We start from the raw sequence: 14,814 nt of genomic DNA, 5'->3' as shown, positions 1-14,814 counted from the left end.
CTGCCTATAGTGAAACTGGGCGTTTCTTCACAGTAATCTCTGGAGTTATGCACTTCACCCCTCCCTCCTATATGCTGCCAACCACAGCTCGACAATGTCTGAGACTTCTAGATTAGATACTGAACTGTAATTGACAGCATCTGGGAAGGAGGTGTGAAAGCACACACCACCAGAGAAGACTGTGAAGAGACTCCTGGTTGGTCTGCAAGCAGAGATTTCACATATTGCGCTCCAAAAGAAACAAATGTGAATATCTCTGCAGTACAACGACACATCACACAATGGAAAACCGTGGCAGAATCAGGGGAGCTGAGGGATTTTTGCAATCAATGTTTTTTAGGGAGTGATAGGTCCTCTTTAACTGGCGCCCCATAGAAACCTATGGATACTGTACATTAGGCATCTGCTCTTCCTGCGGGTATTTTCTGTGAATCCCCAATCTGGTTCCAGTTAACTCTGATTTAGCTCATGGTGTGTACAAACCCTAATCTAATATTTTCATGTACTAAAATAAGATTTTTATACTGTATACACGCTGCAGTGATGTAATTTGAAGCTTGTGGGCCTCAATGCAAAATCCCTAGCAAGGCCCCAAACTATCATGGATCTGTACTAGTATTGGACTTCTCACATGGGCAGAGGCTATACTCGTGATACAGATTATTTTTTTTTTTAAGTTGGCAACTTTTTTTTTTAAAGTGCATTATTCGGAACGAGAATTCTTAGGAATGCTCATTTCTCGATTACTCTTTCCGTGTATGCCGACTGCTGATCACCCATTGAATGAGGAAAATGCTCCTTCATCAGGTGAAAGCAATTTTTGTGCTGCACGAAAGATCTTTGTTCTTGGCCAACCCATCATCCTGTGTAAGCAGAATCTGTGCTGCCGAGAATAGTTTATTACTGATCATACTTATCACTAAGTGCCTGTGTAAACAGGTTACTAGACAACAGCCAGCCTGTAAATATCTGTGGGTCGGCAGTCGATTTGGTTAATGTGAACCCAATTTTAGACTTGAGATCCCTGAGATATCTTTTGGTCAGATTTGAGATCTCCAAAAGAGACAAGCAGATTACTAGACTTCTGATATCTGCCAGTCTCCATATGGGACAAAGGATCAGACATGTTGAAATCCAAGTGTCCTCTCCTTCTTCTCCCTTATGTCTGGGGAAGTCACTGATCCTGACTCCTGATACGCATCGGACTACAGATAAAGTGTGATGTTTCAGGAGAACTTGCAGAAGAATGTCAGTCTGACTCTCGTTCCTCCCTCTTTCCCCTTCCCCTCCTCCATAGGATATTAACCCTGAAGTCCCTAGACTTCTCCCACTATATCAGCACTCTGAAATATTCTGAGACAGAGCAAAAAGAGACCAAACTAGTAAGGGACAAAAAGCAAATTGGCAAAATACTGATAAATAAGAGTGGAAATTCAGCTCAGCTCCCAAGCCGGGGCTGGCAGACCACACAAAAACTGAATAGACCAACAAAATCAAGTGTGAACATTAGCAGAAAAACTTAGCTTTAGATGACTGGAACAGAGCTAAAAACCAAGAGCTGACAAGCCAGAAGGAATCACCAGCAACTGAATAGGGCGTCGGCTGTCTTAAATCCAATCTGAGACTCCTGAGGTCCAATCGTCATCCTCATTCTCAGGTGGCAGATCTCCACCGATCAAATCAGCCTCACTACCTCCTGTTACCACCAGAAGGAGTCTGGAAGGAGAACTCACAACTGGTGAACCAGAGAATGAACTCACAACAGCCATCAGTGAGTTTCAGCCGCCGGCATTGGCTGCAGCGCTGACGTTACGTCGACAGCCAATCAGTGAGCTCAGAGCCTCTGCAGACAGAACGCCCCTTTCAGAGTCGCTGAGCTCACCAATTGCCGCTCTGAAGCCAATGCTAGACAACTGAAGCAACGGCGGAGACACGCTGGAGGACCCTCTAGTTAGTTTGGGCCCCATCGTTTGCTCAGCCTATATTCCTGCCTGTGTTTGTGCCTTCATCTTGTTTCACCGTCAATACATGTGTGGGGTCTATCTATTCCTTTGGGGTCTGCTCTGGGGCAGTTAGTTTTCCCCTTTTCATGCTTCAGGCTTATTTAATCCTCCGGCTGTGACGAAGCGTCTAGGAACATCGTAGGTACGCTCCACGGCTGCTGCTAGTTGTGTGGTAGGATCAGGGATCTGCAATCTGCATAGTTACCAACCTCTCTGGTTTTCTGTGACTTAGCTTGTTTTGCTTTTTTCTCCTCGGTGACCCATTCATAACAGATGGCACTGGGGAAACTGAGTACAGGGCAGTATGCCATGCCTTAACAAACTGCAGCCAGAGCAGAAATAGTCTGAAAGGGAATCACCCCTTTAAAGTTTATGACAGTCTGTATAAAACAGAAGACACACTGAAGAGACTTTGCACTTCAGTTTTTCATCTGAGTTTTACCTGTTTTTTTAAATGAGCCCGCCTCCCATGAAAGTTGTTATCTTAATATATTGCAGTCATCATATTATATATTACTGTGTACTTACAATTGCTCATTTTGCCTTTCTACCCAGCTAATTCTTCTCTTTTCGCTGTTCTATGTAGAAACAGGAAGTACTTTTTCCCTGCATGAATCATCCCCTCTTCAACTCCCTGACCCTGCTGCTCCCTCCTCACCCTGCCAGGGACTTTTGCAGGGACTCATGCAGGGAAAATTGACCTCCTGTTGCTACATAGATCTTAGAAGAATTCAGCTAGTCAGTATTTAATCACGTGATGTCATAGACATAATAGAAAAGAGAAGAATTAGCTGGGTAGAAAAAAGCAATTGTAAGTACATAGTGCTATATGATATGATGGCTGCAATATATTAAGAGGATAAAAACTTTGATGAGAAGAGTGCTTCTTTAACAGATGCATTTTAAAAGTTCCGACAATTTACTACCAAAAAAATGGAAGCGGCTAGGATGACACTTGAAAAGAAAATCCATCTGTTTCTTTCGGATCGTAACGCTCACTCGGGTGTGTAAATGGAGCCTTATATGAAGTATGGCTTAAAGTTAATTTGGCAAGATTGCAAAAATCAAAGTGGTCATCTGAAGAAAATAACCCCCTTCAACTGGGGTAAATAAATTGTTTATATAAAAAATTGCATGAAGGTTCACAAGATGAATCTGCAGCAATTATTACAGATTTTGATGCATCTTTTTTGTTGCAGAATTGTCTTGTTGCAGTTTTAGTGCTGATTTTTTTTTGCTTTGCTTGTTCTTCCTGCTTCTGTTATATCACATCCCTTCCCTGTAGAAAGCCACCTCTGTATTTTTTGTTCCGGAAATGCATGTAAAACTGATTTAAAAAAAAAAAAAGCAGCTTTACATGTATTTTTTGATGCAGAAAATAAGCTCCTCATCGAAGACTATGGGGGAAAAAGCATCAAAACTCAGACACAATTGACGCGCTGCAGATGGTAACTTTCACACCGTTTGTCAGATTGTGTGGAGGAAAAAAAATGTAACATGTACATGAGATCTGAGAAATCTTATTGACTTTGCTGGTAGTGTATTCTGCTGGGGTTTTTTCAGCACGAAAAAACACAACATGTGCATTGATCCCGGGGGGATATGAACGTCAGTGAAGAAGGATCCCGTTGTGATTTGATGTCTTAGGCTGGTTTCACATTAGCGGTTTTGTGCGCAGCGCATCGTGCGCATGCGTCATGCGTACCTATGTTTAACATGGCATACGCATGGTCTTGCGTTTGCACGCGTTCGTCTGCGTTTTCGTGCGCATGCGTTTTTTCAAGGTGTGCGTCTTGACGCGCCGGGCGCAACCTGTTGCATTTTTGGGTCCGCCCAAAGGTGTAAAAAAAAGCATGCGTACGGAATACGTCAAAACAACGCATTACAGTCTATGGGAACGCAGGTGTGCGCATGGACATGCATACGCCGGCGTTTGCGTAGGCATTCGTTTTACCAGTAAACGTGTAGACACTGGTTTAACACCTAGAGAACGAATGCGCATAAAAAGCGCATGATGCATTTTTGCATGCGTTTCTACTTGGGCACAAAGACGCAAATGTGAAACTAGCCTTAGTATTACAAGGTTTCCATTTATTTGAATGGCCAGCAAGAAATTATACATCTTCCCAGCAGCAGCGATCTGGAAGTCGAGCCCTTTACGGCTTCTTATCCATATGATAACAATGTCCCATAAAGTTATCACATAGGTCTAATTGCTCAGTCCTTACTGATCCTTAGAACAGAACCACCTGGTGGTCACCATTCCAGGCAGCAAATAATAAACGGATATATACCGTATGTTATTCTGGTCCATTATTTAGCCAACAGAATTTGGCATCTGTGTGCTCTCTGTTATAGGGTGAGTCAAAGGCCTTATTTGCTTTTCCAGAAATGTATGGGTGACCATATAACAAGAGGTAGGCATTACACTTGCAAAATTAGGAAAATTGGTCAAATGTATCACAATCCAAATTATTGAAAACACAAAGGGACATTCCTACTTTTAGGAAAGAAAAGAGCGGGAGCGCCAAGAAAAGGGAAAGAAAGGATAGGGGAGGATATGGATGTCATCAGTCCTGACCTGAACATTATACGTCTGTCAGCCAAGAGTCAAGATCTGGAGTTTCTCTGAACATAATTCAGGCAGTCCAAGTGTTAATTTTGTCCTTCCTCTACCAGATTTTTGGGCTACCAACTCTTCCATTCTATAGACCTCATACGCCTTAAGTGGCTGTCAGCCGAATGATGGCTTGTCCGATCGTCTGGCTGGCAGTTGTCTCATCCAGCTTTACCATTCAGGGGAGACATTTCTCTGTCGAGCGCGTCTGTTCTGTCTAGAAGACAGTTGTTGACAGACACTTCTGGCGTCAGCTTATGATAGGCAGGGATAGCAAAAGAATTGGCAGTCCGAAATCAGACTTGCCAGATTATCAACTCCTCCGGCCATAGTCTGTCCCACTGCCCCATGCACTTATATTAGACTGCCTACTGAACCCATCGGTTTCTGAGGTTCGGACAACGTTGGTCTAATTTGTTTATGGGACTTAAGCGTACAAGACGAAGACCAAATACTTCCAACATCTGGGCATAAATTTATAGAAGGTTGTGCAGGACTGATGTTATTCTCTAGAGGTATCCAGAATGTTCGGCCTATCCTGACATGCTGGGAAGAAGGGATAATCCTATAGAGCAGTAAAGGGGCCCGGTGTTATGATTGGGTCACCGAGGAGGAGAGCAAGACCAAGCTAAGCCACAGAAAACCAGAGAGGTTGGTAACTAAGCGGATTGCAGACCCCTGATCCTATCCACACAACTAGCAGTAGCCGTGGAGCATACCTACCATGATCCTAGACGCCTCGACACAGCCGGAGAACTAAATCAGCCTAAAGCAAGAAAGGGGAAATCTAAACTGCCCCAGAGCAGACCACAAATGAATATATAGCCCCCAAACATATATTGTCGGTGAGACAAGATGAAAACACAAACGCAGGTAGGAAAATAGACTGAGCAAACAATGTGGCCCACACTAACTAGACAGGACAGGAAAGACACTGTCTGCAATCACGCAAAAAAACCTGCAAAAAATGTCCAACATGTCTGATAGAAAAATACTGAGGTCACACGACTTCGCCCACTATATCAGCACTCTGGCCTCTTTTTGTTCTGCTTTCAGAATATACCAATCTAATAAAGGACGTCTGTATAGACGCCAGTACAATTGCTCCCTGGGAGCCGGCACGCGCTCCTTCTCTGCGCCGGCTGTCAGATTGACAGCTGACACAGAGAACCGCCCACTCCCAGGCATTAGGCAGCCCGACTGCGCCCCCCTGCTAGCTGCGCCCATGGCAAATGCCCTGGCTGCCCCCCCCTAGATACGCCGCTGCCATGTAGTGTAGTTAAAGGGACCCTGTCACCTCATTTTTTGCATATAAGCTGCGGCCTCCGCCATTAGGGGCTTATCTACAGCATTCTGTAATGCTGCAGATAAGCCCCCGATGTAACCTGAAAGATAAGAAAAACAAGTTAGCTTATACTCACCCAGGGACTGTCCGGTCCGATGGGTGTCGCAGGTCTGGGTCTGGTGCCTCCCATCATCCTGCGATGTCATCATCTTCCTTGCTTCTGTCGCGGCTCCTGCACAGGCGTAATTCTCTGCCCTGTTGAGTGCAGAGTAAAGTACTGCAGTGCGCAGGCGCCGGGAAAGATCAGAGAGGTCCGGTGCCTGCGCACTACAGTACTTTACTCTGCACTCAACAGGGCAGATCAGTACGCCTGCGCAGGAGCTACGCCAGGAAGCAAGGAAGAGGACGTCATCACATGAAGATGGGAGTCACCGGACCCGGATCTGCGACACCCATCGGACCGGACCGCCCCTGGGTGAGTATAATCTAACTTGTTTTTCTTATCTTTGAGGTTAGAATGCTGTAGATAAGCCCCTAATTTCAGAGGCCACAGCTTATATGTGAAAAATGAGGTGACAGGTTCCCTTTAAAAAAAAAAAAAAAAAAGTAGCATGTTTATTCTTCGGGCAGCCTATGCTGTAAAGCAGCTCGTTAGCTATGTTTCAAATCATAGAAAAAAGCTGCTGGCAGCGGAACCACTGCAATAATAACAGCAAAAGCTCCAGGAAAAAGCCTGCCAGCTTTAGAGCAACACGATGACTCAGTGGTTAGCACTGTTGCTTTGCAGCGCTGGGGTCGTGGGTTCAAATCCCATCATCTGCAAGGAGTTTGTATGTTTTCTCCGTGTTTGTGTGGGTTTCCTTCGGGTACTCCGGTTTCCTCCCATACTCCAAAGACCTACAGATAGGGAATTTAGATTGTGAGCCTCTATGGGGACAGTGATGATGTCTGCTTAATAAAATGGCGAGTAAAATAAATGAAAGGTTCACCTGATTAGACAATAGATGTCTTATGTTCTTCTTCAGGCTGGGTAGAGGGGGAAGGTTTCTGCTGCAGCTGGTTTTGCAACTGTCCTGTCACACACAGGACAGTGAGGATGAAGTGCAGGAGGAGGGGGACATGGCTGAATTCCTGAGATACAGAGAACAAATCTCGTTATATATTTTTCAGTTTTAATTGTAATATTAAATACAAAATTGCATCAAGCAGAAGGTTAATGGCTGAATTTCTGGGATAATTATTGATTTTCTTTGAGCAATTTCTGTGTTTAGAATTCCTTTTAAAACCCTCATTGAACCTGCAGGATAAATAACGGTAATAATAAAAGTTGGACATGTGGGATCACTGTGTGCAGTCGCTCTGCCTGCCCATCCTCACCACCATGGAGAACACCGGAATCGTCATCTACTGTAGACCAAGTGGTCAGCTCTGCTCAGATAGGGAAATGTGTGTTTGTGGTGTGTGGCTTGTGGTCATCCCTGGGGCACACAGTGATTGTAATTTAGCGTTCACAAAACCAAAGCGTCTTGTTGTCCCTTAGAGGCCTTTAATTGTGGTCTCCATGATGTTAGCCCCCTGACTGAGCTTCTTCATGTCGAGCTGTGTCCCTTACCATAGACCTTCTGTACTCGCCATTTACACTCCTCTTTTAGAAAAGAAAAAAAAATGAAGAAACAGAGGCCGCATGTTGGCGACAGATGAAAAACCACCCGGCTCTCATCTTGTCTCCACATTTAGCTTATTGCTGGTGTGCTCTTTACTAGACCTGCTATTAGGGCGCTAAATGCAGCGCAAACTGTGAGGAGCCCTGTGATTTGGATGGAGACTCCGTGCCAGAACGGTTTTAATGTGATGCCCAGTACTGAGTTAGACATTGACCCTCCCTTAGCAAAGTATGGCGCTCTGTGGGCACCGTTTGGCACTACTTGATCACAGAATGACACTGTGGACATTATAAGACTATGTTGGATGAGTGTGGCACCATGCGGTCACAGTATGGTACTGATTGGGTACTTTGTAGTTTCATATGGGCACTGTATGACAGTCTGGGCACTGCTTGTATGCACCATACATGAACAGCGTCCGGCACTGTCTGGGCACTACATGACTGGGATGTTCACACTATCAGTATTTGGTCAGTTTTTTTACCTCAGTATTTGTAAGCCAAAACCAGGAGTGGATGATAAATACAGAAGTGGTGTCGGGTTTTTATTATACTTTTCCTCTGATTGTTCCACTCCTGGTTTTGGCTAACAAATACTGAGGTAAAATACTGACCAAATACTGAAGATGCTAAGACTCCATGACAGTATATGGCGGGGGTATATTTTAGATCTTTATTTTGACTTTCTAAGGAACTTGTGAGAAATGCTTTTGATGGTGTGGCCGATACCCAGCAATGTTCCAGGCCTCTGGGCAATCACGGCCAGGTCCTGGAGCTTACGAGGGCCTAAACGGACACTTTTGTACATATGAGAAAACCAAACACAATTAAAGGCCTGTGATAATTTGGGGTCCTGTTGGAGATTTTTTATTGGGGCCTAAAAGCTTTGTTATTCCACAAGATGGCCATCATCACCTATGGGCATAATGGAGAGCGGTGGTTTAAATTGTGACCATACGACCATGTGCACATTAGTCTTTTTTCCCCTGAGATTCTCTTTACTTCTCCCAGGGGCGGACATATCATTGGTGAAACCTGTGTGGCCGCACAGGGACCCAAGAGATGAGGAGGACCATTTTTTACCTCCAAAGCCGATGCAATTTTGCATTTTTAGGAGCCCTTGGGCTTGTGAGGCAGTGACCGGTGTGATATGCAAGGGTCGCTATGTGTTCCCCAGGATGCGTACGGAAGTGTATTGAGGCCGTGGGAGTGCATTGTAGTCACAGGTATAGCTGTGATTGCAATGCAAAATAAAAGTAAGTTTTGGTCTTGGTCAAGCTGTTTGTCCAGGGCAGATTTAAGAAAACCTACCATGGGCTTTAATTTTTGAAGCGGACTACAAGATGGTAATGGGGTGGTCCGCTTCCTCCCGGCCAGGTCTTCCAAGTGGCCAACAGCTACAGGTTCCTTGTAAAAAGCCCCTGCAGCTGAGTGCAGTCGCCCACGGCAACTGGTCTCTGTTGCGGACTGTCTTGTTTCCCGGCTGCGATCCGGAGGATACCTTTTGAGTTCCAGTTGTAAGTTTTCTTTAGACATTAAAAGACATTTGTTTTAAACTTTCCTTTGTTCACTTCCTGTCTGTCACACTGCACCAACCGCTACAGGCTGGGCCAATATATTGTTCTTGCACAGGGGCCCTTTTCTGTGTCCGCCAGTGACTTTCGCCTATATATATGATGAATTGTAGTGTGTACGCCGCACTGTATCACAGGCCATTATTTAATATACATGGACGGCTACTTAGCTACCAGCGCTGGCCATGGTTTCCCTCATTTCATCAGAATAGATCTTTTCTTTGCACGAAGTCAACAAGGTGCTGGAAACTTTCTCCTGAAAAAATATGTATAATGGGAGCTGTCCCGTGTGTAGTGTGCACTGCAGACCCAGTGCGCTCCGTAGTCGTCTGTGAGCATGTTTGCTTTTGGACTCTCTGGAATGGGATCTGACGAGACTATGCTGCTTATATAGTGAAGATAAACACCCGTTGTCTCCCGTACATTCCTGGGCTTGTGAGTTCGCCGCCGCCGCTTGTGACCCGGCCCTTCCCACAACTGAAAGAGACTTTGTCAATTACGAAATGACTATAAAGACTTGAATCTTTATAAACTTTCATGTATAACAACTTATAAAGTGCGCAGTCACCTTTTGTTTTATCTACACAACCACGTTATTGTGAATGGCAATGCCTTAAAGGGGCGTCCGATAATATTATTAATTGCTCTCCCTTGTCGCAGACTTGCCCTAATTGCCATTAATTGTAAATAATGCATTGGTTGCACACAGGCAACAATACATATACAATAATGAAATCCTATATGTGCACCCTTTTACTCGAACACAGCAGCGTCCCTGATCTTCCTTGTCTGTCTTCTGTTTATGATGGCTACAGGTGTCCCAGCCCGTATGCCCCATGTGATGTTTGCAGCCAATCAGTGGCTTCTATGGTATACATCCAGAGAGTATGTGGTCCTCACACCTACCCAGACTGGTCCAGGTGGGATTCCAGCGCAACAGAAATATTCCACCTAGAATTCTCCAAGCACCTTCTCCAAGTCCATCGGAGCACCTCCAACAGTGCTTGCCGGGCCGAGCTGGGCAGATTCCCTCTACACCTAACGGTTCTAAAGAGGGCACTGTCATTCTGGGCTCACCTACGTAGGAGCAATCCCATCACCATAAAGCCCTGACACATGTAGGTGAAACAGAAAAACCAGGATCCTTGGAACAGCTCACCCAAACCCAACCTGACCAGAACACCAATCACAACAACCTGACAAAAGCCAGAATCAGGAAGATGGTAGACGAAGGCCAGGAGAGGTACGTAAGTGACTGGAAGAACGACATCATCAGCTCACAGAAACCGACCATGTACCGGAGTCTACAGAGAGTCTACAGACTGGCCCCATATCTGGAGAAACTCCCAGACCCCAGAGACCGCAAGATCCTGAGCCGATATAGACTCAGTGCCCGCAGTCTGGCCATTGAATCCGGCCGACACAGGCAGAGCTACAAGCCCAGGGAGGAAAGACTGTGCCAACACTGTGACCAGGAGGCCCTGGATGATGAGACCCACTTCCTGCTACACTGCCCCAAATACTCAGCAGTGAGGGACACTCACTTCAGGAGACTCTCACATCTCTTCCCGGATTTCATCACCATGAAGGAGGAAGAGAAAACATATATCCTGCTGGGGGAAGAATAGAGAGCAGTGGAGATAGCAGCGCGGTATGTGAGCGAATGTTATAGACTGCGAGAAAGAGAACTATGATAAGCCATGGACTTCTATGGCCCCCACCTTGGATCTGCCCCATCCCTCCATCCACCTTCCCTATGCCATGGACTTCTATAGCCCCATCCTTGATCTGCCCCAATCCACCTTTCCTACAGCCCCTTCCCAACATCTCTACACTCCCTATCCCTATTCCCTTTTGTACAATTGCTTTGGCAAAACTAATGTGTATTTAGTCCTGCCAATAAAGCTTCTTTGAATTTGAGTAAAAACATGAGCAAATATTATTTTTTTTATATGTGTTTATGTATTGTTGCCTGTGTGCATTATCTTTGACTAGCCCTTTAAACGGAATCTGTCATGTGAAAAAATGGAGACAACATGTTATTGAGCCAGAGGAGCTGAGCAGGTCTATGTATGGTTATGTATGAAGAAATTCTGTATTCTCAAATTCCACTGGAGCTTAGTAGTGGGGGGAGTTACTGTAGCTTAGCTGGGAGAGGTACTGAAGCTGAGTAGGTGAGGGAGTTACTGAAGCTAAGTTGGGAGAGGTACTGGAGCTTTGAAGTAGAGGGAGTTACTGGAGCTTAGTTGGGGGAGGTACTGGAGCTTAGTAGTAGAGGGAGTTACTGGAGCTTTGCTGAGGGGAGGTACTGGAGCTTAGTATTGGGTGGGGAGTTACTAGAGCATTAGTAGTGTGGCTAGTGGAAGTTACTGGAGCTTAGTGAGGATGGATACTTAGCTGGGGAAGTACTGGATCTTGAGGAATACAAGTTTTAAAGATCCAAAAATAAAACAAGTTTACTTTAGCTTGCTTTGTATTAAAAATGAGTAGACCACTAACATAATCCAAATGTAAATTAGCTGTTCTGTTTGCTGTCGCAGGGTGATGGGACCCCAGAGGTCATCTGTAATTGATGTAGAGTTGTACCAACACGGGAGAAATAAAGCATTACACATCTGTCATTGAAAATAAATGGGTTGTTCCCTACCTGGACAACCCCATTTTTAGTGAAGTAGTCCCCATTGTAAAATAAAAAATTAATGTGGTCACCTCCCACACCAGCACCATTCCAGCAATGCCGACACCGGATTTTCCATGGTTTGTGTAGCATTATTATACCACACGAGCCCTACAGCCAATTAGCGGCCGTCATTGGAGTGCTGCGCTCTCTCTTCTTTCGCTTGACTGACATTTGTCCTAGAGAAGTCAACGCGCGGGCAGCCCAATAGCGGCCGATTATTGCTTGCAGGGGTTCATGTGGCATCAAAATGTCACATGAGCTTCGGGAAACCCGGCGCCGTCATCACTGGAAATTGAGGGTCCGGAAGTATGTTATTTTTATTTTACAAGGGGAACTGCTTCATTTAATGGGAGCTGTCCAGGAAGGTCAAAGGGCCCTTTTATATGGGCAGATAAAGTGCTCGTATCAATATGGTAAGTCGTTTAGACCTCCAACACTTGCATCCACATGTCATGGCTGATGATCTGGTAACTACTGATGGGATGAATTATGGCTATAATTATTGTTATTATGTCATTTTGGCTCGTTTGTGCTCGTACTGACAACTATACTTATCCTGGCGGGTGGATACACGCATAGAAAAGCTGCACCTGTATACACATCATGTGATGATTATCAGTTTTGGAAGAAAACACTTATAATATCACTTCTTGTGTGTGTTGGGATTTTATTGTTGGCATTTTTCTATTAAGCAGGGTTTTAAAGGATTTTTTTGGATGATCTTTGGGGATGTGACCCATCTTGGAGCAGCGCAACCACTTCACAAGTGTGACTGTCAGGAACACCGCACTGCACTTGCTCACTGAGCGAGTGCGCGTGTCCTGAGTACAAAGACTGTGCACAAAGATACCTGCGGAGCGGGCAGCAGTGGTGACAATGCATGCTCCAGGACCTGAAGCACATGACTGCTGGGGGTGTGGCCTAAGCTCCACAGAGCTAGGAGCTGCAGGGAAACTCCTAGAAAGGTAACTACAGGACAGTGTTACCACGGGGCATAGCCAGAGACAGAAACCAGATCAAGCTGAGGTCAAAGCACGAGATATCAGAATAGTACCAAAGGATTAGACAGAATGGATAGTCAGGACGTAGCAATAGATCAGAAAACCAGAACGGGCAATAGACGGTACAATAGGGGCAAACGGTAACGGAGTGACGATAGCCAAGCCAGGTCAGAACCGGAGAAGACAATAGTGCCAAAACAAGAGATGGAGTACAGAGTGAGGGGATGGACCGGGTCATACACGGGAAGCAAACAAACAACGCAGAATACACGCACACCAGGGGTCAAACACACAAGAACAACAGTATAGCGGACAGAGAACCCTGGTAAAGAGTGAGTATAAATACCCCTCCCAGATCCAGAGAGAGTCCAGCAAAAGTTAACCCTGTGAGAACAGGACATTAACCATGTCCTAACCATGACAGTGACTGCGTCTGGGACCACCGCTCACCCCATTAAAGTGAACTGGGCTGAACTTCTTAGGCCCCCAGTCATCACTATTTGATAACCTCTGCAAAGCCAAGCAATGAATGCCATGCACGCTATGCATACAGTATGTGTATACACTGTAATGCCGGTGTTATTAGCTCATGGTCCCAAATATATGAATACCATGTACACATTTGGGTACAAGATGGAGAATGGGAGGATGGTGGCGAGTCCACGCTTTCCTCCTCTCAGCAGACCTACTTGCAGCAACCTGTAGTCTGGCCTCAGCCTGCGTCTGCTGATGGGTCTGGAGGTGCACAATTCTACAATTCTATTGATGCAATGAATATATAACACATTCTTTATTTTATGTGTTAGGGTAGAGATTGATTTTAATATAATCTTTCTTTTTTTTGTCGTCTTTTGCAGGTAGCCTGCTGCTGCGGGGCTGCGGCCTGCGCCCTGTGCTGTACATGCTGCCCAAAGATCAAGCAGTCCACCAGCACCCGCATTATGTATGCCTTTTTCTTCATTCTGGTCACCATACTCTGTGCTGTCATGATGTCCACGAGTGTGGCCAAACTATTGGAAGACCATGTAAGTTATCCATGAATGCAAGGAAACTAGAACATGAAAACCCAGCAGCCATTCCACAATTTTATATTGATGTCCTCCTTAAAGGGAATCCATCGGCAGGTTTTTGGCTTTATAATCTGAAAGGAGGATAATGTAGAGTCCCTAATTCCAACAACGTGTCACTTACTAGGCTGTTTCAATAAAATCAGTGTTTTATCAGCAGAAGATTATGACTTCAGGACTAGGCTTTCGGCCTATGCACAGTGTACACAGAAAGCTGCCAATCAGTGGTGTGGATGTGGTTATGCAGAGCTCAGCATTGAGAGAACTGCTAGTTCTGCAGCAGAGAAAACAGGGATTGTATCAAAATGATAGCAAGCAGCCCAGTCACTGACACATCACTGGAATCAGGGTCTCTTTCCCTACATCATGCTGCTCTTAGATTACATAGCAAAAACTTGGTGATAGTTTCCCTTTAACATAGGACAACTACAATGATGCAGAGCGATCGTTAATGTACTCTGATCGATCAGGCAAAATAAAAAGATTTTTAAATTGAAATTGTATGGGAAGAATGCTGCTGTGTGTAGATGTTTCTGTTACGTGTTTATTATGGCTCCCCAGTGTTCTACTAATTGGCTTTTAAAACGTCTGTGTTCACACTAGGCGTTTTTTTCAGCTGTTTTTTTAACGAAAATTTTCAGCTACGTTTTACAGTACCAGTAAAGTCTGAGATTTCAGAAATCTCATTCACACAGATTGTGTTGTTTTTTTTTTTTTTTGTTTAGATTAGACCAGTTTAATTAGTGATATGTACAAAGTAAACATTGGCCGACCAAGGTATGAGATTGAACAACTCCTGTGGGCTGACCAAGGTGTGAAATTGAACAAAACCTGAGCAGCTCAATGGCTGACCAAAGTGTAAAAGTAAACAGCGTCCTACAAACATAATGCGCGGTGTCTTGGGTAAATTATTCCAGACCAATT

General features: G+C 44.9%; 1 protein-coding gene across 1 annotated transcript in view; it reads left to right on the top strand.

The window, feature by feature from the left end:
* The window catches only part of SERINC5 (serine incorporator 5), a 55,371-nt gene that overhangs the window by 6,607 nt on the left and 33,950 nt on the right, over window positions 1-14,814 (top strand). Inside the window, exon 2 of the mRNA XM_073584177.1 lies at window positions 13,681-13,848. Coding sequence (XP_073440278.1) covers window positions 13,681-13,848 — 168 coding nt within the window. The remainder of the gene's footprint in view (window positions 1-13,680; window positions 13,849-14,814) is intronic.

The sequence above is a fragment of the Dendrobates tinctorius genome, unplaced genomic scaffold (genome assembly GCF_039654945.1).
Source record: "Dendrobates tinctorius isolate UK_male_01 unplaced genomic scaffold, ASM3965494v1 ptg000083l, whole genome shotgun sequence".
NCBI classification, from domain to species: Eukaryota; Metazoa; Chordata; class Amphibia; order Anura; family Dendrobatidae; genus Dendrobates; species Dendrobates tinctorius.
The sequence above is the reverse complement of the archived record's forward strand: the minus strand, read 5'-3'. Positions and strand labels throughout refer to the sequence as shown.